This window comes from Anopheles cruzii, chromosome 2, assembly GCF_943734635.1.
Source record: "Anopheles cruzii chromosome 2, idAnoCruzAS_RS32_06, whole genome shotgun sequence".
In the NCBI taxonomy this organism is placed as follows: domain Eukaryota; kingdom Metazoa; phylum Arthropoda; class Insecta; order Diptera; family Culicidae; genus Anopheles; species Anopheles cruzii.
In genome coordinates this window covers 30,028,875-30,055,079 of record NC_069144.1, presented here as the reverse complement: position 1 = coordinate 30,055,079, position 26,205 = coordinate 30,028,875, and the positions used below count along the sequence as shown (strand labels likewise).

Sequence of the window (26,205 nt, the reverse complement as noted above, 5' to 3'; positions counted from 1 at the left end):
ATTTTGCTTCGGTTTATTTTCCATGCTCGTTTTATGACTGTATTTTTCCAATACACGGAATGTACCCTCCTAAATTATGTAAGGTATGATTTTATGTATATATATATATTTATATATATATATATATGTGTGTGTATTGATGCTTATTTCACATATAGCAGATTTTGTGTTTTTCTGTCTGTTTCCTTTATCCATTTGCGAATATTTATAAGCTACACTCAGTTGCGTGTTCTTTTTTGTGTACCATATTCGTTATCAAACTAGATCCAATTAATATTATAATTATTATCATCATAATCAATAATAGTACCATTATTTTATACTCACACTTTGCTTCTAGAAGCTTAATGATATAGAAGGGAGAACACGGCACGTTTTACATTTTCATATGTGTTTTGTTTCTCGTTTCCTCAATAATACCCGAATTTTCTTTTGCTACCGTGTTTGGGGTTTCTTATGCTTTCGTACTATCCATTTTTTATACGCATCAATGGAGTCGAAGGAGGCGCATGATACTGTGACCTCACGCCGGCAAGGGTGACAACGTTTAGTATCCAAAAAAAAGGAGAGCTGACACTATTATCATACACTAACGCTGCCAACCAACGGTTTTTTAAATTGCGAAAAGTGATGGAATATCACGTTTTAGCTCCTACCCCGAAACAGCGCTTTGAAAGCATGTTCGTGAATTTGCTACACAAAATCAAGCAACGCATACATTTTGGGAAAAAAACTTGCATAACACAAAAAGCCTACTAATATTGTTTGAAATAACATCGAGCATGTTATAAATCTCATAAAGCTGCACCATACAAAATGGTGCCAAAACAAAGTGTGTATTCAGGCAAGTTAGCAGTTTTCCTTTCCTTTTTCGCAATTTTTTGGTAGCATACGCCACCGTTCGTATCGGCAAATAAATGTGCCTACAAGGACGTGGTCTTGTAGAAATTAGCGCAACCTAGTAACGGAAAATTAAAATTTATAAGATGAAAATAGTGTGGTAGCATGTACAATGGGCAGACATTTTGCGCCCTGTGCTCAGCTCGCATCCATGCAACCCTTCGTTTTGGGTTAGTTAGCAAAAGCGAATGATGTTGGTAAACCCTCGATATGAACAAGCTTTTGTTTTCATACACAGTTTCGTGTCAGGTATGTCTCCAACCTTCAGCAAGAAAGACTCAAATGTTTCACGCGACGTATCTGCCCATTCTTCCCTTTTTCAGCATACTTAAATTCTTTTCCAGACGTTTTACCGTTATTTATTTATTTTTTTTGCTGCGCGCTCACCCTTATCGACAAGAACGAGGAACTGTGCGCTTTTCTCGACGTTTCTCAACTGTGCAAGGGAGGCAATCCTTCGTCCTAAAGCTATTTTCTACAAAAATTTACATCTAAAAACTCGCACATTCCGCGCTTTTCAATTGCTCGAAGAACAATTTTGTACGACGCCTACTTGTTTCAATATAACTTAATTATTAGATTTTGTACAAAAATATATTACAACGCCTCCTAAACGATGCAGAACTCCTATCAAAAACTGTTGTGCATTTGTGTTTTGCCTCCAGCAGACACCTTATTCTCTCATTTCTCTCTCTCTCTCTCTACATCTACATCTCCACACCATTCGACATCCTTTCGTCGCCTGTTCTAGGTCTTTTTACTTATCCAATCTTTTCTTATTAGCTTACTATTTCTAAAATGTGTTTAACAACGATTTAGTAAGTAGATTTCTTTTTCGTTTCATCGTGTACCGATGTTTATAATCTTGACTTCCTTTTTCTTCTCGTGTCGCGACGCGTTGTTTTTCTTTTCTCCTCTGTACGAATAATACTCGTCGGTATCACCGTCAGTGCGTTATATCGGAAAGAAATTTCATTTACAATTCTACAAAATATACACGTCGACGCCCCTGTAGTTGGAGTATATTTAACGCCTTTGCTGTTTTATAACATCGATCTTAAGTAAGAGCTAGACTTTTCTAAGACATTAGAGCTTGATTTGATTAAAACGCATTCTTCTTCCGAACCACCACGGTTTCCGTTTTTCTCGTCGTCGCTACTCATCGTTCTGTTTACCAATTGAATGCACAATAATCGGATTAACAGCGTTCACCGCAGGTTTTGCTTGTTAACCGCATGTGAACAATAACTATTGACGTTGATCATGCTGGCAAAACTGAAAACAGTACCTCCTTCATTCAAAACAATAAAAAAAGAACAAAGCTCTATGGTTAGCAGCGTTTCTTCTTCCTAAGTCTCGACGACGACGTGTTCTTTTTTCACTTTGACAATGTTCTCTCACTTGCTAATATATGCTCATCCTCGCTCGCGGACTTATCACACCATCAGGGTTGTTGAACAAAGTAAGCTAAGGATCGTTTCCCTGTTACGCGAATCAATTACTCTGCCGCTACAGTCCTGATGATTACGCTACATTCTATGAACTGACAATTACTTGTCGTAACTAATTAATCAATTATAGTAGGGTTTAGAAGAACGACGTGTTTCGTAGATCGACATGTATTGGCACGATTCTGGCCTTTTTTTTTATTGATGTGGCTCTTGTCTTCGTCAGGAAGATAGTGAGAAAGAGACCATTGTTTCCACGTAACTCTCGTTCTAATATCACACAACTGCGGCGACGATCAATTGGTCGCGTGCCTGTTTCACTTGGTTAGCCACTGAATTGCCTCTGGCGTTTACTTTCACTTGGTTGGTGGTCCCGTCTGGAAAGGATTTAGTACGGTGACGGCAGCCGCCTGTGGACTCGTTAATACCGCTGAAAAAATATAATAAAAAACCAGATCATGTACACTCACTGCTAAACCAATCAATTTAGATTTTAAAAATGCTTCCTCAATCAGAACAAATCGTATTTTGGTTGGTTAGTTTTGGTGCGTTTTTAGCACATGTTAATATGATGAAGATTGTAGATTAAAGACCCAAAGAACGGCTTCTTTATCCACATCTTCATACTATCGTGGTAGGGTAGGATAGGTAGGCATAAGGTAGGGCATTCTGCCACAAACCGGGACGTGTACAACATACTAAGCAAGGCTGGGTGGATGACAAGAGATCTCGGTCAAAAGTTATTCCGCATCTTTTGCCATTGAAGTGCTCACCATCCCCATCGAACAAAACTTACCTCCGTAAGGTGCCTGAAACATCGGATACCCCAAACCAACGTGAGTATGGTGGTGCGTATGAACGTGTCGTTGTGGTGGTGGACTTCTTGTGCCATTACCACCACCACCGCCCGATGATTGATGCTGGGAGCTACCCCCAACATTACTACTTCCGTGATCCTTCGCCACACAACTATCGGTTCCTGTGCCTCCGCCACTATTGCTGCTTCCTCCGCCGCCCAGACTGTTGTTAATTCCTCCCGCACAGTTACCACCATTGCCAGCTGTACTATTGAGTGATAACCCTGGTAGAAAAAGGAAAGAAAGAAAAGGATTATTTTACAAGTGATTGCGTTTCAATCATTAACGTTTGGAATGGGTTTCCAAATAGTTATCAGGTAAACAGCATGAAGCAAAACTTATTTTGGCTCTTAATTTTCTGGCCCTCAAATAAATCCGTCTTGTCCGTATTTTTAGCATTTTCACCATAGTTTGAACCTTTTGGTGTAGTATGTGCGAATCACTAAATCTGTTCACAAAAAATCCAATTTTTTAATTTGAATTTATGTAAGGTTGCTAGCGCAATGGGTTATCCTCTGAACATTTGACTATTTTGTAAAATTTTTTACTGTATATTCTTTAAGGTCCGATAACGACTTTGGTCTGCGCAGACTAAAGGCCCGTTTACACGCTACGATATATCTGAACAATGCCTTGTATCAGATTAATCGTAATGATATATCGTAGCCAAGGTGGAGCGTCTACACGCCACGATGTATCGTTTCGATTTGCAATGACAGCCATGGAAGTAACACTGTATTGGTCTGTCTTGGCATTGTGCGTTTCGGTTAAAAATAAAAAATAGAACGTGCCAAGAGTACTTATCAGTCCCAGTGGTCGAGGAAATGGCTTTTAAAGCGAAGCCATTATTCTCACGTTAAACTTTTGCTTTAAAAACATTCAAAACAACATGCCAAACCACCATCAACACATGCACACATGTATGGAGATTGGATCCATTGGACCGAAATTGATGCTCGGCGCATTCAATTTTTTTGATCTGAATCTATGGTCGTATACAAGCAAATTGGTACTTTTTTGCTGTCTACACGTAACGATATATCGTTACGATTGGTCTCATACAAGGCATCGTTCAGATATATCGTTACATGTAAACGGGCCTTAAAGGCCGGTCCAGACGCTACGACTTCACTGATACTTTAGTCTGCGCAGACTAAAATTATTATCGTATCGTAGTAATCTGTGGAGCGTCCACACGCTACGACTTCATAACGACTTGCATCGCAAACCCGATACGTTGTGTTCACTTATCGGTCACAGTGTTCGAGGAAATGGCTTTTAAAGCGAAGCAATGATTAAATTCCGTAAAAAACTCGTGCATCAACATGCAGAACATGGTTGCACAGACTAAAGTATCAGTGAAGTCGTAACGTGTGGACCGGGCTTAAGAGCAAAATTGTGACGTATGAATGACATTTTAATTCAATCTCGTGAACTGCTGCATTCATGTGCAATGGAAGGTGAACTTTAAGTTTATTTAAAGGTTGGAGCTTGAATTTTTTGGTTTTTCACATCTAATTCTTTCAAATCCGTTAAAAATATTTAACAACAATTTCTATCATAAACTAAAGAGGTTCCTTCTGTGAATGAACCTGAACAGAATTTGCTCAATTAACTAAAAAAAAAACTGGTGAACAATAACACCTGCAGGGCTGCAGAAAGGACTGCATAACAAAACCACGCCGCATGGTCACATTGTTTGAGCAAAATTACATGCTTTGCGAAAAGTTAACGTCGTTTCGCACCAGAGAAAATTTTGTTGAATATGCGCGGCTAAATTTTTTATTGTATATCAATGATCCCAAAACTGGTTTCTGTAGTATTTCGTTATTTTTTTTGTATTTTTTTTAACGTTGTTTCGCTATGCATGGTAGGTGTAGAATATTGTAGGTATTAAGAATTTCTAGGTTCGGCTGACAAAGTTTACTGAAACAGATGAACCCATCCCTTCCAAATTTTGTCAGGTTAAAAGAAGTCGGTAGACGTTACTACAAATCAGTTCGGTTAAATACCTTGCAAATGATTTCCGGACGAGGACAGGCTTTGTTGTTGTTGTTGCGACGATGATTGCTGCAAAGGTGGAGGCCCACTAACACTCCCATTGCCACCGCCACCACCGCCTCCGCCACCAATACCTCCAGCTCCACTACCAACTTCACCACCAATTCCACTTCCACCATTGCCTCCACTGCCATTTCCTCCTCCACCACCACTACCCCCAACGCCACCAACACCACTTGAATTAGATGATTGCTGTTGCTGCTGCTGTTGTTGCTGCGTCGCAGCAACTGGTTGTTGTTGCTGTAAAGACAATCCTGCGCTACTGTTTGGTGGAGGAATGCATAGATTAGGATTTTGGCAACCGGGTTGCTGCGAAGGGTTGGGACTTGATACGCTTACTTTGACGCTGCTGCTGGTCGGACTTTTCAGTGCGCGCTCACTTAGCTCGTGTATCTTATGCGAGTTGTAGTACTGACTGGCATGGTGCTGTAGCAGGTCTAATGCTTTTGTACTTTGATTCCGAGACAAGTCCTCGGGTGGGTGATTGAATCGTGGTATTTGCAAGTGATACGGAGGCGCATTGTACGGTGCTGTTGAAACAAGCATCTGTCGGTACATTTGATGGTTTGGGTCGAATCCAAACGGTGCCGCGCTCATGTACAGCGATGGTGAATAGTACTGCGAAGTCGGCGGTGGCGGTGGGCCCTGCGTTTCCATCGTCGGCTTCTGTCCTTCCTGTTTTACCTTCACGCTGCTTTCTTTATCTTCTTGCTGCGATTGCTGCTGTTTCATACTGCTGCCCCCACTACCGTCCGTGCCCTTGGAATTACCCTTCACAGACGCGGACGATGATCCTTGCAGCGAGGAAGATTTTGAAGCTTTTCCGGAAACTGAACCCACCATACTGCCGATCGATTGACCATGCATGCCCGACTGTTGCGACTGCTGGCTGTGCGATAAGGAAGCGTTGGATTCCTCTTTAAGGTTGAGACCGGCCGAAAGCGATGGACCAAGGTGTCCTGCAGGTAGAGGTGCATTTCCACCACGCCGCTGATCGGAGTAACTGAATAACCTGCTCGCGCAATACAGGCAAAAGGCAAAGAATGAAGGAAATTATTTGTATTGTCGCATACTTTACAGAACCAAGAGCCTGCCAGTAGTTTAGCGCCACATACTGGAACGTACCTTCTTAGATCTTCCTCTCTCGTTGACATAAGCGGCGAAGGGGGTGGCGGTGGACCACTGTTGGGAGGTATTACATTCAATCCGTGTCGTTGAAACATATTACCGTACGGTCCAAGCGGTTGCGATGGTAACGGAGGAGGAGGTTGCTGGTTTGGCCCGCTAGGCTGTTGATCCTTAGGGTGTAGTCCAGGCCCATGATGACCACTACTGCCGATCCCTGATTCAGTCTTTACATCTTTTGTAGATTCTGATTTTATTAGTTTCGTCGCCATCATCTGTAAAGGATATATTTATAATCGAAGCAATCAAGTGAGAGGACACACTAACAATAGAAATTGATCGAACGAAGCAACGAGTCCGTTATTGAGTTAGTTTTGGTTTGGAATATTTTTGTTACAAAATGTACGTTATACATTTGAGCATAAATTTGAAACAGATTATCTTATTTGTTGCGTTGCAACAAAGAGATGTATTATCTTCGTTTGTTGTCTCAACAATAAACTTTTCTGCATGCAATAGAGGAGTGTTGAATTGACGACACAGAAACGATTTGTTTGTGCAGCGTTAACAAACAATCAACGGTCCAATTTTAATCTAATACAATTTATAATTAAAAGTTACATTACTCATACTTTGAACTAAACTGTGCCAAAGAGATATTAATTGAGCAACGACTGCCTTCCAGAATGTTACTATATGGTAACATTGTAATTGATCAAACATATGATACGAACAGTTTAACACCTATTGAATTCTTATTGCATAGAAAAACTATTCATGCAAGTTTAATATACAAAGATGCCATAAAAAAAATTAGAGCTTACCGTGGGCGTTCCTAATTTACTATACTCGCTAGGACTTTGGCTCTCTTTCGATCTTTCCTCCTTTATTGTGATTGCCACATTATGTTTGGAATCTTCTGGTATCACCGATATTGGGCCATAAGCAGGATCTAGACCAGGATAGTTGTAACCAGGTGGCACGTACCTAAAATAATATAAATGATACCAGATTGATTTTCTGCAGAAAATTGCGCTTTTTGCCCTTTCTAGCGTCAGACTTACCCATAGGGATAATAGTGTTGGAGAACTTTGCCTCCAGGTGGCGGCGGTGGTGGGCCAGCAGCTAATAAAGAACCATCCTTATGGTCTGTATGCTGTAATCCCACACCGGCGGCATTCAGTGACATGCCTCTCACGTCCCCAGATTGTTGGCCAGCAGAAGCAAGGTTTGGCGGCGGAGGCAACGAAGGCGGCAACTGTGGTTGATGCAGGGGATGTTGTTGAAGGCCAGCACTGTTTGGCTTATTGATAAGATCCAGGGGCGGTTCTTTGCTTTTAGTGTATTCCATCGCACTTCCTGGCGCACCACCACCTGGACCCGCATGGCCTGTCGGTATGCCGTGTGCCACTACGCTCCCCATAGGTTGCGGAGGTGGAGGTTTATTAGACCCAACATCTGGAGCTGCAGGGAAGTACGCTCCAGCCGGCGGAGGTGGCTGCTGATGAGGCAGCCCGGCATAATACGGATACATGCCATATCCAGCAAGGGGTGTCAGCGGTCCACCGGGCGTTGGACTGTTGTTTATTGAAGGGTTACCACTTTCAGCTGGTGGATCATTAGGTTTTCGAGTGCCCAACTCAGTGATATGAGAACTTTTTGATTTTTCTGAAAAAAAACCAACAATCAAAATTAGTAACACTATGCATTGGCATTATAAAATATTATAAATATAAAGCTGACTAAAAAGTAATTCATTATTTTCTTGATAGATAGTTATCTCTATTATTTCTTAAAGCTTGGCAGCTTTGCTTCGTACTTTGAAGTTGAAGCGATCTCGGTAATGGTGAGCCGATGTTGAGTGCACCGCCGAAGAAAATAAGAATCAGAGCATGCCGTGCAGAGTAAAGCATGGCCCACTTAGAATCGGGAACAATTGAATTAGCTCTATCTCGGGGTAGTTTGACTCAGGAAACATGTCAAGGTGTCAAAATTCAAGGATGTCAGGTCAAGGTATTTTATTGTACTTTTAGAGAAGAATTTCAGAACATTCTTTGGAATGCGTGCTATCATTTTCTGCACAGTCTTCTGGTCTACCTCAGCGACTGATTTGCTCCAATTTCTCGCCATTTCTGCAGCATCCCGCATCACCTTTTCAGTCTTCTTCAACTTCCTTTTGATTATTACCCAATCATTTTCGATTGGGCGGAGTTCAGGGCAATTTGTTGGGTTAATATACTTTGCGATGAAATCCACCTTATTGTAACGGTACCACTGAACTACCCCCCTGCTGTAGAGGCCGCTTGTCAAATCAGGCCAAAACATAACCAGCCCTTTCTGTGACACTCTTTCTTGCACAGCTTTGAGTTCGTGTTTGTGATGAAAACTTGGTTTTCCGTCCACGGGTGCAAATTCCTTGCCTTCCGCGCAAATTTATTGGCTAATACAAATTTGAAACTGGAGGGGACATCTTCCCGTATCGTGCCGTGTAAATTTTGGTCCAGGAAGCTGTCCAAAATCCATTTTCATGTATGTTTCGTCGTCCATAAGCAAGCATCATTTTTACCTCGTCAGAACCTTATCGTACAACTTTCTAGTGCGTGTTTTAGCGGCTAGGTTTTGCTTAAGGGTTCTGTTTGGATGCTTACATGCAAGGAAAGAACAGTAGCCCCTAGAACAGTAGCCTCTAGAACAGTAGCCCTCTCGAAAGAACAGTAGCAGACAGATCCTCTGGACAGTCCACTTCTGCTGGTACCACATTTTTTTGCAATATCCCAAACCGAAAGTCCAGGATTTGCCTTGACAGGATTTCAAAATCTTCCAGTTCAGCTGCCGGTCGTATGTTCAACTACGACACCTACTCTGAATCTTTCGATCTACGGTATTGCGTTCCCGGAAACTGTGGAGCACAGCACATGCAGTTGATTTAGCGAATTTTAGTGTTTTTGCGATTTTTAAAGCAGGCCACGTGAGGTTCTCGACGTGATTGTGCAAAATTATTTCTCTGCTTTCGAGTTCCATAACTTTCTCTACACTCCGCGTACCAAGATGAAACTTTCAGCACTGAAAGTCGAATGTCTAAAGGGCCGTTTACACGTAGCGATATATCGTTGCAATGCCTTGTATGAAACCAATTGCAACGATATATCGCTACGTGTAGACAGCAAAAAAGGAACAAATTGCTTGTATACCACCAGATTGGCAGATCAAAAAAATTGAATGCGCCGAGCATCAATTTCGGTCCAATCTCCATACATGTGTGCGTGTGCTGACGGTGGATAGACATGTGTGCGTGTGTTGATGGCGGTTTGACATGTTGTTTTGAATGTTTTTAAAGCAAAAGTTTAACGTGAGAATAATTGCCTTGCTTTAAAAGCCATTCCCTCGACCACCGTGACCGATTAGTACTCTTGGTACGTTCTATTTTTTGCTTTGTAACCGAAACGCACAATCCAAAGGCAGACAGGCACAGTGTTTCTTCCATGGCTGTTTCCATGACACTGAGATCTGCGATTGCAAATCGAAACGATACATCGTGGCGTGTAGACGCTCCACCTTGGCTGCGATATATCGCTCGGTTAATCGATACAAGGCATTGCAACGATATATCGCTACGTGTAAACGGCCCTTAAAAGATCACATTTGAAATCTTTTGAAACTACCAACACATTTGAAATCCATCCACCAAAGGCGCTGCTAGAAGACATGCAAATTTTCGCGATTCTAAGTAGGCCATGCGTAGAGCAGAGGCAACTTGGTAGCCCAAGAGAAAACGAAGCATCGAAAGAGAAAACGGAAGCAAACCCCAGGTTTGACAAGAGACCCGTTCCACGGTAATGAGTCAATTCCCATCTAATGATCAAATCGTTTTTTAACATACCAGCTCCACCTCCACCCATTGGCAGATCGGTTGAATCGGTGACCGGAGTAGAATCATCGCTGATATCACTATAAGCTGGACTTTGAACATCTTCAGTACGGTTTGCGGCAGACGAAGCCATTGCATCGTACTCCATGGGCCCCGGAGACTTCCGACACTTCTTTTGTTTAACATAGCTGTGTGATGTTTTAGTTGCTGGAATAGTACGAATAAAACAAACACATAAAGCTACCTAAACAAAACTGGTGCCACGCAATGTTTTTAATGCTGTTACCATCGACGGTGGTAGATTGTGCACCGCTAGAGGGCATTGGCACACCGGTCACTGCGGTCCTACTCATTGGTCCTGAAACGGACGATTTCGAATTCGTCTCAGCATCGTCTGCAAAAAACAAAAACAAGCATAGTTTATCCACCGTTGCCATACCAACGTCACATTACCCATTCCATCCTTACCATTCAACGATCCCGGGTTACCATCAACAGCACCAATACTGAGAGGATCTTGATCGCTCTGAGTCGTTGCTGCAGTGGTGCCACCCGTTTGATCCACCAACGAAACAGATGGCTGTAGTGAAATGCTGCCAGCAGCGTCGTGTGCCGTGTTAGTACCATCGTTACTGGACGGCGGAGGCTTAATTATGGAGCTGCTGCTGCTGCCATTATTAGTGGCATTGCCGGCGGCTAGTATCCCCATTGACAGTAGAGGCTGTTGTTTAGATGTCATACTCTGCTGTGACAATTGACTAGACATGGTTGAAATGCAACTTGTCGCGGAAAGCATCGATGACGTGACTCCTGAGGTTGCATGGGTGGGGGCGGTGGTATTCGGTGCCGTCGATCTCAAAGTCGCTTCCGATGATGTGGTGTTTGCAGAAAGAGCAAACACCAGCTCACTGTTGCTGTTGGTCGCTGCTGAAGTGCCCGTTTGCGCGACCCCGCCAACTTCAGCTATGCCAAGCTGTGAAACAATGGCCATCGGCGATGGTGTCGTCGTTGGTTGGGGCGATTCCGGTGCCTGCAGCGAGTCCTCATCCATCGAAGATGTACTGCCAGCGTGCGCGTGACTTTGATGATACTTTAAACCGTTTGCGTGCTTGTACTTTTTGCTGCAATCTTGCTCGGGGCACTCGAGCAATACGGGTGAAATGGCGCAGGCTGTTACGCCGACTTTGCCTTTCTTGGACGCCGAGCTCCCGGTAACAGCAATCTGGACATTGATCCCCGTCACTGGGTTTATCAGCGAGCTTTGCTGTCCCGCGGCACCAACAATCGCACTGCCGCTGTTGGATCCATTGTTAAAAACGCCACCGGAGATGCTACCGGCAGTTACACACCCGGGGTTTATCACAGTGGTACCGGTGACACTGCTGCTGCCGCCACCGTTGTTATTTCCACCTACGTTAACAGCTACACCACCACCAATTCCAACGGAACCTGCACCAATCGGAGAGGGAGATTCGTCCTTGGATTTACGTTTTTCGGCTCGTGGCGGCAAAAACGCTACTGGAGATGTCGACGGTGTATTGGATGCGCCACTAGCAGCGGAAACACTACCATTGTTGACTACACCCAGTGAACATGGCCCAGAAGCAATCGTCGTAATTTTGGTCACCCCACTGCTAGTAGCGCATGGTTCCAACACGCCCCCACGTGCGCCTCGACCTTTCGAACCCCCATTTCTCAGCTTGCTGTGCATCTGCAGATAGAAAAACAAGGTGAACGATTAATATTGATCCAATTTTAGATTTTGGCCTATGCCCCAAACAATATCCCTGCCGATGAATGTTACGGAAATGCATTGGTACCGTGCTACATACCGAGCTTCTAGTTTCTGTGAAATTGCTGAGGTCGTTAGACGGCAACAAAGTCGAACTGCGGCCACGCTTCCCTCGCCCTTTTGGTGTCCTGGAGTCCAGTTCCTCCGTCGGAGAATCACAAAATCTATTTATGGTATAAAAAGCAACAGGTTAACAACACAGGTACATAGAAATTTATCTTTCAGGGTATTCCAATTGTAAGCTACTACCTCGGTGGAGCCCAATCGTGTTTGGTGCAGTCAATAAGAGTCCCAACGTAGGTTTTCCCTCGCCAGGTAACATTTACCACCAGCACGCCACCCTCCGTTTCGTGCCAAACAATGCCTTCCAACGTCACGGATGTGCCCGGTTCGCAAGGTCCCAAACAGTCCGGCTCCGTAATGGTTCCGACCGAGGTTCCAACGCACACATCCACCATGTCTTTTCGATCGCTCTTATGCCGCTTCGCCGGTGGCGGACTGGAACTAGTGCTTTTATCGTCGTGTGCCGCTGTACCGGTTCCAATTAAACCTGACGATGGCCCAGCGCAGTTGTTGAACATACCTGCTGGCAAGGAAAATGCATAACACGCATGAAAATGTTGCCAAGCCGAGCACAAGGGGTCCACGCGATCCGTACCTATCATGCTGCCATTGTTTCCCCGCCCGCCAGATACTTCACCACCGGCCTGAGAACCTGCTTGTAGTTGCGTCTTCAGAACCCCAGCGCTCGCGGAATGTATGTTGCTGACATTGGTCATGCTGTTGCTAGTTCCGGTAGTACTGTGCGTATCCGTGGAAACTGTAGAACTCATTGCCTGAAAGATAGACAAAGATGTTCACAAAACCATTGCCCTGGCCGCTCCGTGCTTGCGTCCTGTTACCTTGCCAACATCGTTTCCTAACGGTGGTGGGCCTGGGGTGTTCGCTGGATTGCTATTTGTAGTTGTACCCGTGGACGAACCAATAACGGCACACCCACCTGTGTTGCCACCGCCAATTCGGTGAGCAGAACTGAGCACAGTGTTGCTGATAATTGAACCATGATCGCTTCCACCACTTCCAACACTCTTGGCGTAAATGCACGATGCGCTCGAGCAAGGCTGAAGGGCTCCGTTAACTTGAACGTCATGGTTCACGCAGCTGCAACTGCCATTGCCAATGGATGCCCGGATGCTCCCGCTGGCCACGCTCCCTTCGATACCGCCGTGATGCTGTGGTGCTGGTTGTTCGTTTTTGTCTCGCTGATTGTGGTGTGCAGTTTTGTCTTTTCCTTTGTCCCTTCGGTGACCACTGCTACCCCGTTTGTTGGAACCTTGTTGTTGCGGCTGCTGCTGCTGCGAACTGAGCAAGTTGGAGCAGTTCAATGACTGCTGATTGGCAATATTGCTACCACCGATGCTCGCCGCCGAGCTGTTGCTGGAACTACCGCCGCTGCCGCCGCCGCCGGTAGATTGCGATAAATGTTTCTTACCACTACCACTGTTGCTGCTGGCACCACTAACATTGCTACTATTAGTGCTCCCACTGTTGATATTACTACTGGAATTGTTGTTTGCGCCTCCCGCCGCGTTTGTGGTGCTGCTCCCGTTGGCAGTGTTGTTGCAGTTATGCCCCGAACCACCTAGGCTACCACCGCTGGTGGAAAGTGTGTGACCTCCCACAGCTCCCGGGCCGGTTTTGGTGACAGAATTGATACCACCTATACTGCTACTGTTACTGGTACTATTGCTGTTGTTGCCGCCAAGAACAAGAGTCGCACCACCCCCGATACCCGTATTGTCGGAAACGTTCCCTAAATGTGGTGGTGTTCCTGCTGTGGAGCCGACACTGAGAGGGACACCGGCAATATTTAGCAACCCTGCGGGTGCTACCGAAGCAGCAGTCGTCACACCGGTTGCCGCAGTCGTGCTGGTCAGCGCAGCAGAAGACACCGCTCCTAGTGCCGACCCGCTGCCGGTAATAGAACTTGCTCCCCCGGCGGCACTAATAGTGCCCGTTGTTGGCGTTGTGCCGTTTTGATCCGATTTGACTATCTCGTGTTTTGCTTCCGAAGTTTTCGTTCCCGGTTTGGTGCGTTTTATCTTCATTTTCAACCCTTTGTCCAGCGTTGCCTGATGGTCAACGGACAATTTTGTCGTGGACTTACTGCTTGAGCCGCTTGTAGTCGAAGACATTGTGATATTGCTGTTATTGGTGCTGTTGGTGCTGCTGCTGCTGCTGCTGCTGCTACTGTTGCTGCTGCTGCTGCTACTCTTACTGGTGCTACCTTGGGAAAGATTTGTGCCGATGCCAGGGGTCTTATTCGAAGAATTTATATTCGAAAACAGTAGCGCCTCTACTCTGCCGAAACTGGCGGCACGTGAGATGTTATCCAGAGCAGAGCTTTCCTTTTTCTTCTCCGGCGTGTTCGTGACAAATATTGACTCCGATGTTATGTCCGTCACTCTACTGGATGAAGATCCGACCGCTACCGCTTCCACTAGTCCCAACGTGACACCACTGGATGAGGTTCGAGGAGTTGCTTGGGATTCGGAAGCTCCTTCACTGGCAGCGCTCTTCTGCAACTGCTGCTTGTGCCGATGGTGATGATGGTGATGATGGTGATGATGATGATGGTGGTGGTGACCCTTAGAGCTGCTCGTAGTGGTAGTAATAGTGGTAGTAGGTGAACCTCCTCCACCTGTCCCTTTGTGTTCTACTGCAGTACCGCCGCCGCCAGAGACGTTTCCAGGTGTCGCACTTTTCGTTGCCTTCCCTGTTGACGAGGACTGCTCAGGGCTGGATAGGAATTGCAACACACCACCACCGGAAGCTGTACGATGGCTGTTTGATAGCGCGTTACTGACAAGATGCGATTGTTCATGCAGTTGACTCTGCGGTTGTTGTTGCTGCTGTTGCTGCTGCTGCTGTTGCTGCTGCTGCTGTTGTTGCTGCTGCTGCTGCTGCTGCTGTTGCTGCTGCTGCTGCTGTTGCTGCTGCTGTTGCTGCTGATGTTGGAGCTGGTTTGATCCGGTTTTCTCAATGTCTGCGTCTAAATCGATTATCAAATCACCGATACCTATGTCCCACTCGTTGTCGTCGTCAAAGTTAGAATCTTTTATGTCACTCACAGCTGCCGCTCCTGGTGTGGATGACACTATTATCACCCCACCGCTGCCTTTTTCAGAAGATGAAGAGGATCCGATAACTGCCTTTGACGATACGGTTGCCACCGGTTGCTGCTGCTGCTGAGGGGTCGTAGGCTTTTGATTACTTCTACCGATGAACGTAATGTCAGAATTACAATCGCTGCCACTCTTACTACCGCTAATAATTAAATCGTTGTTTCTACTGTTGCCACTACCACTGCTGGTGCATCGAGTGCTGTTACTGTGGCCGCTGCTGCTAGCGCTGTTACTACTGCTGCTGCCGCTGCTGCTGTTTCGGGTAAGATTTCCTTCTTTATTGCTATCAGTTCCTTGATTCATTAAGACCACCTTGCTTTGGTGGTGGCTGCTGTTGTTCGCCTCGTTGCGATTCATTGAATCCATGCAGTGAGAGAGTCCGGGGCCTCCGCCTCCAGCGTGCCCATCAATCGTTGCCACCTGTTTTTTTCGATGAACTGCGCTTCCAAAAGCAACGATGCAAAATATTCTACAAATATTCGTGGACGTGGTGCCGGTAACCCCTCTTCGTGTACGAGATCGAGGGCCTCAGATTGATTGGATAGGTGCACGAGTTTCCTACTTGGTGAATCGCTTTCGAGCCAGTTACCGCAAGCAGTGAGTTGCTGTGAACCTTCACGACGGGGCTGCTGATGCTTGCAGTTGTTGTACAAACTTTGAGCGTACTTTCTTAATCCTAGTAATTTCTCAACCGTATCGAAGGGCCACGGCCCTTGGGCCATTAATACCATTTTAATCTGCAAATGGAAATGAAAAGTAACAAAAATGAGTTAGCGATTGATAGTTTTAGTGCGAATATTGGTACCGATAGTGGTAGCGAATGTGGAAAATAAAATGTTATGAATCGTAAGATCATCAATCTCGTTCAAACCATCAGGGTTTACATTTAAAAATAAAATAAACATGACGCACAGCGCAAGGTATTCATTTAGTTATTGTTGTTGCTGTGTTGTTGTGTACTCTTTATCAATCTTTGGTGCCATTTCTTGTAGATAGCCAATTTTAAGCCAATTCGAACCGTTTGATCATGAATTTACGATTCGAAACACTTTTAGGCATAAAAATATCGAGCATCGTCTATGCCGTGTACGTTGAAGCGTATGTTTATATCACCGATCCTTCGTAGTAGTGTAATCAAATCGCTGGTGTATTGGTTATGAAGTTGTTCTTCGTTGAAGCAGCAGATAACTGTTAACACGTGTTGCAAAGCCAAAATCGACCTACTGTTTACCAAAAAAGTGGCTGCCCAGATTCTATTGAAAATCATTTATCAACAGTCAGTTGGTCTTTATCAGCAATTACAGTAGAGTGTGTTACAGGATTCGCGTGCAACACAGTAAACTTGTCACCAACACTAGCAGAGCATTTTCTGCACCGTACGCCATGCCGTAATATCGTGCACACACTCTACCGTTTTTTACATCGGCATCCAAAACATCGCACACATAACATCGCACGACTCCACACATAATCGGGGAAACTGTTAGTGAAGAGCAATGAGGCGGCATGAGTTCTTCATTCAATTGGGATCTTCAAAATCGCACGTATTCGCACAGCAATACGTTTTTTATACGCGCCCGCGAACCGGAGATCCTTTGAGAGGATTTCGGAGGTTCTCTCACCTAGGGACTGATTAATATAACACATATTTCTTTTCTTCTTCTTCTTAGAGTTCTTTCTCTCCCTTCGTCTCACTCTCTCTCAGTGTTTCTTCCTTTCTCTCGTTCGTACGGAGGATTCGACCGCATCACACATAACTAACTGAACCCCTCCTCCTGGCGCTTGAAAAACAAATAACATTAGAACTTTTCTTATACTGTGCATTACGGCAGAGCAAAATGGATGCGGGAAGCGCAAACCCGATGTTATGCTACATTTTGACTTTCAGCACCAACACTCACGAATTCACAACGCAACGCATATTTTGATTAATGATCCCAAAAATCACGACTCACAAACGCCAGTGAATTGAGAAATTTCCGAAACGCCAACCAAGATTCAGTGTGCATATTCAACAAAACTAACACCCCAAATAAGCAGCTTTGCGCGACACTGATGCACAGATATTCACTTTCCCACAAATCCTAACCGCTTCATAGAAGTATTCTACTTACATTATGGCCTATTTTATCACATTACATGCACCATTTTTTCATAAAAACTTATTCATTCTAAACTTCAAAGGTGCCAGCCAAAGTGACGCGTTAAACTGTGTTGTAATAAAAATGGATACCCGTGCATTCTATGTTTTTGTTTCCCTTGTACAAACACGAGCCACTCACTAACACTATCAACGAGGGCTACAGTCCTCACCGGTCGAAGTTTTAATTCAGACAGAAGTCATTTTCCAATGTTTATAAAAGATGCAACATTCTGCACGAGACAGATTAGGCAATTTTCGACACTTGAGAAGATTTAATAAACAACTGTACCATTTCAGAACGTAATTTTTTATCAGCATAACACCGCAACCCAGGAACCCAACATGTTCAATCCGGATTGAAGTCAACTTGGCTGGACCAGAACGAAGAAATCAGACAGAAGTCCTCAAGCCGGAGAGTGTCGTTTTAATCGACTGATTCCACTGTCCGCTGCAAAAGCATGGAGATTAAAGCCAGGAAAGGTGGTGTCTGTGTGCTTTCCGCAGAGGTCTAGGATCTGAGTTGGGATATTGCCACCATATTGGTGACCTGCGTATGTCATCTAAATGAGCGCCCAAATGATTGATTTTTTATGCAACACACAATAGTGTTTCGCATAATCGTATGCTTGCATTTTGATTTACCTGATGTTTTGTCATGTATGATGACACTGTTTTCTTTGCACTGACACTGTTACAAAGAACAAAAATAATAAAATGTTCACATGTTTGAAACACATTTCTTGGCAATGAACTCTCCAGTCTTTTAATGAAAAACAATTCACAACAACAAGCCGGAAGAGAAAATTAATCTTTTTCGTTCAAGCTTTAAAATGAAACATGACTTTAGCTTTAACTTTGACTTGACTGACTTTGAGCAAGCTTTGACTATCCAAAAGAAAAAAAGTGAAAAACATCTATTTTTAGGTTCCGTCGCAAGAATGAAAAGAAAGTTCACTAAATAAAACATCATTCGAAACATGACAAAACAAAACCCGTACATAACGAGCAAACACAACACCGGTCCAAAAATTCATCAACATGAACAAAACTAACTTCAAGAAAAAGTATTTTTTTAAATGAACCACAGTAAGAGCACGCTCAAATACGCCATGAAACTGGAACTGGCTTACTTCGATCAAGTAGTGCATTGTTGTAAAGTACAACAATGTGTCTACATCATATTTGTAGAGGGTTTTTTTTATTTGTAAGTTTTGACCATAAAGTAAACCCAACTATGGTGTACGAGTGTCGGTGTCTTCCAACACGAATGAAGTTGACCTATGAAATTATCACAACATTACATAAATTTACCTATTAGATAAATCATTAATTTCTGTGACAAAGTTATACAGTCCAGCCTGTTCTTTCATAGAAAAAAGGTTGAAATTACACGATCTTGTCTAGGAGTTTATACACGTTTGAACCAATGTATCAGTAAACATTGGATTTTTTAGACAGACCGACTTTTTTAACAAGACGACAAAATTGTTACGTTTTATAGTTTGCTTTTCTATCAACATTCAACACATCTGAAACAATAGAACCATCCAAAAACCACACACCCCACGTGGCGATAATTGGCAGTAAAAGATGCTAGTTTCAACTATAGTTCAACTCAACTAAGGGAAACCACTGGCAAAGTCTTTGCAATGAGGAAATGGCTATAATAATATGTATGTAGATACATGCAGTTTAAGAGGCTCACAAATATGAAGGCACAGCATTCGAAGTCTGATCATTCCGTTCAAATTCTCCCATAGGTCGTCAGAAACAGCGTAAAAATCTTGACAGAATTTGAACCGTTATCGGGGAGCCAAAGGCAATGTCTGTCTAGAGAATGGGAAACACGATATACTATAGTTGTACTTTTATTAATAACGGCCATATAAAAATCAAACAATTCTGTTTTCTGAATGGTATTTGTTTTGGCAAGTTGACACATTTCATTGCATGTGGGTATATTTTATACGTGTTTCAGAAAGTTTCGGAACAGCTACAGCATGCATAATGATCGTATTTCTTAACCAGCGTTCCAAAACAACAAATGACTAGAACTCGAAGGGGGGCCAGTAAACAGGTCAATGTACGCGTCTTTAAGAATTTCAAGTCTTCCATAGCATTGCACAGGCTGTAAAAGGTAATTTTCTTTGCCTACCTGTATAATAAATATAAGCATTCATTAAATGCTTTTAGTCCGCACAATTTCTCAACATTGAAGATTGATCCGTTTATAAAACACTGGAAATTGGCTGCTAACATAACACCAGAACAAAAGTTTTCACAACCATCATTGACAATGATTGCTTCGTATTACTCCATGATACGGTATCCTGGAAGGAAGGACACAAGCTACCCGCAAAGTGGAAAAGATGGTTTGACGGGCACGAACACATGCACACACCCGAACACAACGGAACAGCTTACATCCACTCTCCAGAGGGTGCAGGGTACATTTTTTTGACTGCACTTTTATGATTCTTTGCAAAAGCCAACTTTGTTAATCCATCCACATTCTTTTTATGCTTCCTTCACAATTCTTTGCCACTAGTGCACTGTATTATTTCAATACGAAAAGGAACGTACGGACGCCTTGATCACATTCTATTCCTTGAGCCACTGCCGATGAGAACGAACCGAGAGAACCGCAGACGAAAAATATCCAATAACACTCTGCGAACCACCCCAAAGTACCTCTACCTTCACAACAATCGGCAGCCTGCTTACTGCATTGCTTCATTCAATTGTTTCCATTCAATTCTGCAGTATTTATTTACGGATTAAAACAGCACCGACGAACACTTCCATCACAAATATGGAGTATGATTTTGCAGTCAATCACCTCTCATCACCCTTGGCATATGGGGTTACGTTTACAGCACTGGCTGCAAAACTTCAAATGCTTCTACTCGAACGATGTGTTTTCGAGCACTTTCCATATTTTAACAGAACAACAGTATTAACTAAAACAATACCTGAGAAATAGTAAAACCTTTTTTTTGTATCATTGATCTCTAAATATACTTTATATTTACCCGTGTTTTTTTTTATTGAATAAAGCAATTTATGTCCTTACGAAACGAAATGCTTACCGAGTTCCGTTCAAATGTTTTTGGATAACGTTCAACGGCACAAACATAACTCAGTTCCTTGAACTTCATATATTCTTTTCTTTCCTTTAATTAAAAACGGTTTACACATATTTTTTACGGCTTAATAGTTACATTTTATTATTCTCTTTCGGCAAAAGAAATGAATTCTTCCATTGAATGCTTATGGATTTGTTGAAATGATATTAATTAAGTTGCTATTATTATAATGGATTCTTATTTTCGTAGTTGTACTGTAACTTTCCAACGCGTTGTTGTCAGAATTCATGTAAGCGAAATTGAAAATTTATTATTAACGAAAAAAAGTTTAAATAATGTATGAAAATGTATTATTCCTTATAGCATCCTGCAACACCGCATGCAGTTGATTCTTTCTCCGTAATTCGTATTCATTCGTAAATGGTCACAACTCTGCTGCTGCTATTTTCTCACCTATTGAGAGCCAGAGGATTGATTTGAAAATTACTCACTTGATCAGCGCTTGTTCCACCGGGGGATTGTTGCTGCTGATGGTTATATGCCAGTGATAAGGTGGTTGTTGAAGAAACATCTGGTAGTAGAAAATTGGAAGACATTAGACATTTTTTATGTACCGAACATGGAGACACATTTGTTCAATACTATCTTTAGTTGTTATAGACTGTTTACTACATCTTCATAATTGTTTAATTACCATTATTGTTGCCGTTGTGTGAAGGGTTGGGTGTGGATGGTGGAGATGGCGAATCTAGAGATATCACGGACGATGATGGATCCTCTGCAATTTCGAAAAGCAATAAAATTTGAAAAGAAAATAACATGAAGAATAGATTCAAACAAAATAGTGAGATCTTTAAAGAATATACTCTAAGGTTTTTTCCACAATCAAATAATAATTGCATCAAACTAATAGCCTATGCTCCAATAAATTTCCCAAACTATTTTCGCGTTTCGTTAACGCTTTGTAATTATTTTTTAAATAATAGGTTATGATCGACAATTGCAAGGAAAACTGTTTTACTTGAGCTAGCACACAACCAGAATCTTTTGCAGGATATTTTTCAATTGCACAGAATGCAATAAAGAACATTGTGCGAACCAATATATTTTGAAATCTGTAACTAAATCTGTTGAGTGAATATAAAAAGGCGAGAATTTTATAATCGAATCAATGAACATAAAAACAACTATTCCGCTCGTGTATTACATTTTCCAGATTATATTTGTTTTGGTCGATAATGTATTTCAATCGTTAACAGTTCATACGATGTTATTCACCATTCAGCATTCACAATTGTTGAAAATAATGAACAAAAAAGATAGTTATGTTCCATCATGTAAGATAAAATTCAAATGACCGAATATTGGATTGGAAATCGTACAGTATGATATGCGTAAAAAACAAGACGTTAGATCCTTACTGATAGCAATGAGCAGCAGCAGATCAACACAACAGTGTAGGTTCAAAAACTGTACAGTAAAATTAAATGTACTAGCTTGGTCAATGCAATTTGAAGTACACATAACTAAAATCCTTTTCTCGCGTAATATTTTGGACATTTTCCTGTGATTTCCGTACAGTTCATAGTTAAGAATTGTTTTATGATTAAAGTTCTTCGCTATCTAATATTTCTTCACTGATGATAATACTTTTATTTCCTATTGGAAGGTTTTCTGAAGTGTTGCATGGCAGTAGCATAATGATGAAGAAAAAAGAGAAAGAGAAAGAGACAAAGTAGAGAGAAAAAGAGAAAGAGAGACTTAGAAGATAATTAACAAATTATCATAGCACAATTTGGTCTGCATTGTGGCAGATTGTAGTGGCATGTGTTTCACTGAATTGACGTATATATTCTGCAAGCGAACTCGATCTGCTCAATTGAAAAAAAGTAGTAAAACTAACCAAAGAAAAAAAAAGATTCTTAGCCACCTATTTTCAGACTATGGTAACAGTCTAAGTGGGGTTTAACATTTTTTTGGTGTGAAAATAACATTAAAGACAGCGAAAGGTTTATATGCAAACAATATACCTTGTAACAAAAGCGAATGTGAAACTGTGTGAATAACAATTGCGGTTATGGTATGACTAAAGTTCGAGTTATGACAGGAGATTTACGTCAATAAGAAACTTTAAGACAATGAAATAACAAATCAAAGCCACTCTCTTATAGATGAGTAAGCATACGCGGAAAAGTGTTGCAAATTGAACATAGACAGATAAAAATAAAAACATCGCCGGTATGGATTGTTGTTAACATATAACCTCTGTCAATATCCTCTTTATCATTATGTCTTATCACACAACAGTGAGAAGTATGAATTTTCATCTTTGTTTTAATTTTGGAGTGTTTTCTCATTTTTGTAATCATCTACTAATTTCTACTAATCTTTGTGGGCTCACCATTGACTTTGGATCTCGTTAATGCAGCGGAACCAGCCGAAGCGTTGCCAGTCAAAGCGGAAGATGAAGAAGGATTGTTAGAGCTGCTTGTCGATCTGCCGTTATTAGTTTTCTTTTTATGTGACCCTTCATCGTCCGTATCGCTGAGTGTTAGGTCCACCTATGCATTGGTAAAACAAAATTAATCGATGTGTTCGTCTGCAAGTCCCTTTTGAAGATTTTTACCGTTTCGTTGGAAGTTGTTGTAGAGGTGGGCTCATTAGGTGAGATGACAGATGTCTGCGGAACGATGGTATTTTTGGGAGGATCGGTAGTAATAACTTCTAAAAAATTAACTAATTAGTATTTCTATTCAATGAGTTTAAAACTCTGCCACTTAGTTATCAATGTGTTCAAAGCAGACCTATGTCATCCGAAATAACTTCCACTTTCTGGATGGCTTTTCCAGGAGATTCGTCACAAAATTCACTTTGCTTTATGTGCGTGCTCCAAGATCCATCTTTGTGAAGTTGAATTTCCGTATCCTCGTACGACAACTTATTTGAATCTAATACTTCTTGGAAATAGCTGCGAAGAAAGAGAAGTACGTTGGTGATTGTGGCTTTTGTTTTTGCTATGCTAGAACCAAATAAAAGTTACCCATCGATAACTAAATTATCATAAACAGCCGGTTTGTCACACACGGGGCAGTTCCAAGTAGGTTTTCGCTCATTCATCTGAAGGTATAGTCTTGCGTCGAAACATTGCAGATGGGAGCAAGTAGAAGCCCTAAAAAACCAACCCAATTTACATTGTAAGAGGTTAGAACGAACAAGAAACAACGATCATATAAATGTTTATTCTTACCGACACGGAGTTATCATGCGAGCTTTACCCAGAGGGCAAATAAGTGATACTTTCAGCATGGTTGTAGCTATTTCACAATCTGCATCTTCATTCAGTTTTTCTTTTACTAACAACAAAAACATAAAAGAGAGACAAAAAGGTGAAGTTTCTAGTAAATTATTGGCAGCGGTGTCTTCTACTTACTTAATGCTCTGGTGTAGTCCGCAGGCTTCACTCCTTTTGATTTCATCCGTTGCAAGAGTTGAACGGATGTTAATTTGCGTACCAAATAGCAAGCAACAGCATAACCGCGGTTGTATTCAGTGCACCATGATACGGTTATGTGATTCGCTACAACTGGGGAAAGCTTAACGTTTGGTGTAATGTTGACCGGCCTCGGAGGTCTCTTTGGTTCAACTCCGGGTTTGTTGGTAGGAATGGGATTCTGAGAAGAGAACATAAATAATTTGCCATAACAAAAAGGATATTCGGCCAAGAGTCTTACCGGTAACGGACACAACTTGTTGTTCACTTTCACGACGATATTCGGAGGAAAGTAGTCTTCCTGCTCGCAGGATGTTTCCAATAGGCAGAAGCGTAACTGGACCTGGATAGTGTGCTCAATCCGGTTTGCATTACGCGTGTCACGGTTGAGTGCCACATCCGTTGCCTGCTGCGGAGTCAGATGGAAGTAAAAAGATCCCTCCTGCACTCGCTGGGTTGTGTTGCTAGGCACCAATGTGGCAGGCTTAAGCAAAGTGGCCAGAACGTCGTAAAATGCTAGTTTTTTCACACGAACATCTGGGTGAATGGGGAAACCTGGATTTTCGGTATACCCTGGAGTCGTAATGCCGTTCGCGTGCACTTGGCTTACGCGATTATCATTTTGAACGGTATTTGCATATTGTTGTTGATACATTCCCGCTACAGCGCGTGAATTAGACACGGCGTGGATACTATTATTGTTGTTTGGAACGCTAGTTTTGTCGCTGTTAGCACCTACATACAACCCAGATGATATGAGCGATTGCACAGCTAGAGCAAGGTTTGTATCTGTACTGACGGACGGCTGCACCGAATGCTCTCTTACGCTATGCAACGCTAGGTTGGATGAAGACTCTACAGTCTCCTGCAGACTAAGGAGATCAACGAAGCAATATTTGTTACTGTGCACTATGTCCGCCACAATAATCAGCTGTTACTTACGCTTTACGGTGAAGGTCACGCACTTTATGTTTCAATACGGAAATATTCTGACGCACAAGGATCAGGACACGCTCAATCAACTCAGTTTTACGACCACTGCGACTGACGTTGTGCTCCCCAAGCAATTGTTGCAGATCGGACACTCGAAGCTGGTGTACTAGTTCCTGGAACGATTGATATTCAAAGAATTTTATCGTTAAAATCCAAAAGATAGCATTTCAAGATAGAAAAAAACGGTTGCTATGGAGAAAGAAAGAAGCAAATATGGAAGTTCGTAACAGCTTTCGCTACGATAATACCAGTAAATGTAGTCAGCGAATTCGAATGCATCAATGCGTATCGAAAGTGTTGGCGAAAGTGTAATTATAAAAGTTCGTTCGCAGGGCACAGTTAGTTTCACTCAACGATTCATATCGTATCATGAGCGCGATCGGAACATATTCATGGGAAAAATGAGTTTTACATGAAAGCTGCCGATTCTTTGTCTGTTTCGTTTTGCTAAAACATAGTAACAGCGAGCTAGACGTATAGAATAAAACAATAGTTTTGAAGAAACAATTGCCAACCTTTTATTGTTCAGTTGCGACTTACCTTTAGTTCCGAAAATTCTGCGGCTTGCCGCGTTTTTCTCATCTTCCAATGGCGCTTTCAGTCCGATCAAACTCGGCAACTGAGAATTGGACGATGTTCATACGGATTGTCGGAACTTGCAGATTTGCGCTAATAATCTAGGGAGCAATCGTTTCGCTGTCTAGATTTGTGTGAAAGCCATTTGAGCATCTGAATAGTAAGGTTAACTAATTGATTCAACTGTTGCAGAAAGTTGTATAGCACCAAATTTATCAGAGTTGCGAAGCACAAGCTTTGAAAACTTCTCTTTCTGGAGATATGGCTACTTCGTGACGTTCAGTGCTGCCAACTTCTAATTCTATGTTTTTGCTAACCGGTAGGGCAGGATACCTCAACTCGATGAACAAGCAATGATTTCAATCGAATATGATACATGTTTTTTTAACTATTGTTGATTTATACTATTCAATTACATTTAAATTGTTGGGTTTGTTGTTGTGTAATTGATTTGATGGATAAACTTATTGATATTATAAAGTGTCAAAAACATCGAAATATATATATGATCGCAAAACATTGTGTCTAGGAATTTAATGAGCTAACCCATTTTTTAAATAATATTTTTATGTTACTGATGGGGTATAATATTGTTTTTTCATCCGGATACTATTGTATCCGGCAAGCTATAGTTTGATTTTAGGACATGTTGACAGCCCTGTTTTGCTAGGAGCAAAACGT

The 26,205-nt window shown here is 42.3% G+C and overlaps 2 protein-coding genes across 4 annotated transcripts; both read right to left on the bottom strand.

The window, feature by feature from the left end:
- Positions 1 to 15,602, bottom strand: LOC128278841 (mucin-19-like). The gene is made up of 15 exons (XM_053017567.1): positions 15,046 to 15,602; positions 14,644 to 14,895; positions 12,954 to 14,394; positions 12,710 to 12,887; positions 12,301 to 12,634; positions 12,092 to 12,215; positions 10,713 to 11,970; positions 10,546 to 10,653; positions 10,272 to 10,466; positions 7,456 to 8,059; positions 7,216 to 7,378; positions 6,392 to 6,666; positions 5,218 to 6,278; positions 3,145 to 3,429; positions 1 to 2,778 (listed from the first exon to the last, which is right to left on the bottom strand). Exons 1-15 carry the CDS (start codon positions 15,600 to 15,602, stop codon positions 2,705 to 2,707), a joined length of 6,909 nt encoding a protein of 2,302 aa, XP_052873527.1. The 3' UTR covers positions 1 to 2,704.
- Positions 15,603 to 20,623: 5,021 nt separating this feature from the next.
- On the bottom strand, positions 20,624 to 25,757 carry LOC128268998 (E3 SUMO-protein ligase PIAS2). Of its 3 annotated transcripts, none has more exons than XM_053006323.1 (11): positions 25,489 to 25,757; positions 24,898 to 25,061; positions 24,197 to 24,827; positions 23,896 to 24,136; positions 23,713 to 23,818; positions 23,506 to 23,634; positions 23,270 to 23,433; positions 23,092 to 23,189; positions 22,867 to 23,026; positions 21,160 to 21,243; positions 20,624 to 21,036 (listed from the first exon to the last, which is right to left on the bottom strand). In XM_053006323.1, exons 1-11 carry the CDS (start codon positions 25,528 to 25,530, stop codon positions 20,915 to 20,917), a joined length of 1,941 nt encoding a protein of 646 aa, XP_052862283.1. In that variant the 5' UTR covers positions 25,531 to 25,757; the 3' UTR covers positions 20,624 to 20,914. The 3 variants fall into 3 exon arrangements, with proteins under 3 accessions (XP_052862283.1, XP_052862284.1, XP_052862285.1); XM_053006324.1 differs by having other exon boundaries at positions 23,092 to 23,186; XM_053006325.1 differs by lacking the exons at positions 20,624 to 21,036; positions 21,160 to 21,243 and adding an exon at positions 21,685 to 22,139.
- Between the last annotated feature and the right edge of the window lie 448 nt (positions 25,758 to 26,205).

Excerpts from the sequence above, each read along its gene's own strand:
- LOC128278841 (XM_053017567.1), bottom strand. The coding sequence starts at position 15,602 with ATGGATTCAATGAATCGCAACGAGGCGAACAACAGCAGCCACCACCAA. Across the intron at positions 3,430-5,217 it reads GTCCGGAAATCATTTGCAAG|GGTTATCACTCAATAGTACA; the intron begins GTATTTAACCGA and ends TTTTTCTACCAG. Across the intron at positions 2,779-3,144 it reads GTTTCAGGCACCTTACGGAG|CGGTATTAACGAGTCCACAG; the intron begins GTAAGTTTTGTT and ends ATATTTTTTCAG.
- LOC128268998 (XM_053006323.1), bottom strand. The coding sequence starts at position 25,530 with ATGAGAAAAACGCGGCAAGCCGCAGAATTTTCGGAACTAAAG. Across the intron at positions 23,635-23,712 it reads CGCATGATAACTCCGTGTCG|GGCTTCTACTTGCTCCCATC; the intron begins GTAAGAATAAAC and ends TTGGTTTTTTAG. Across the intron at positions 23,027-23,091 it reads CAACAACTTCCAACGAAACG|GTGGACCTAACACTCAGCGA; the intron begins GTAAAAATCTTC and ends ACCAATGCATAG.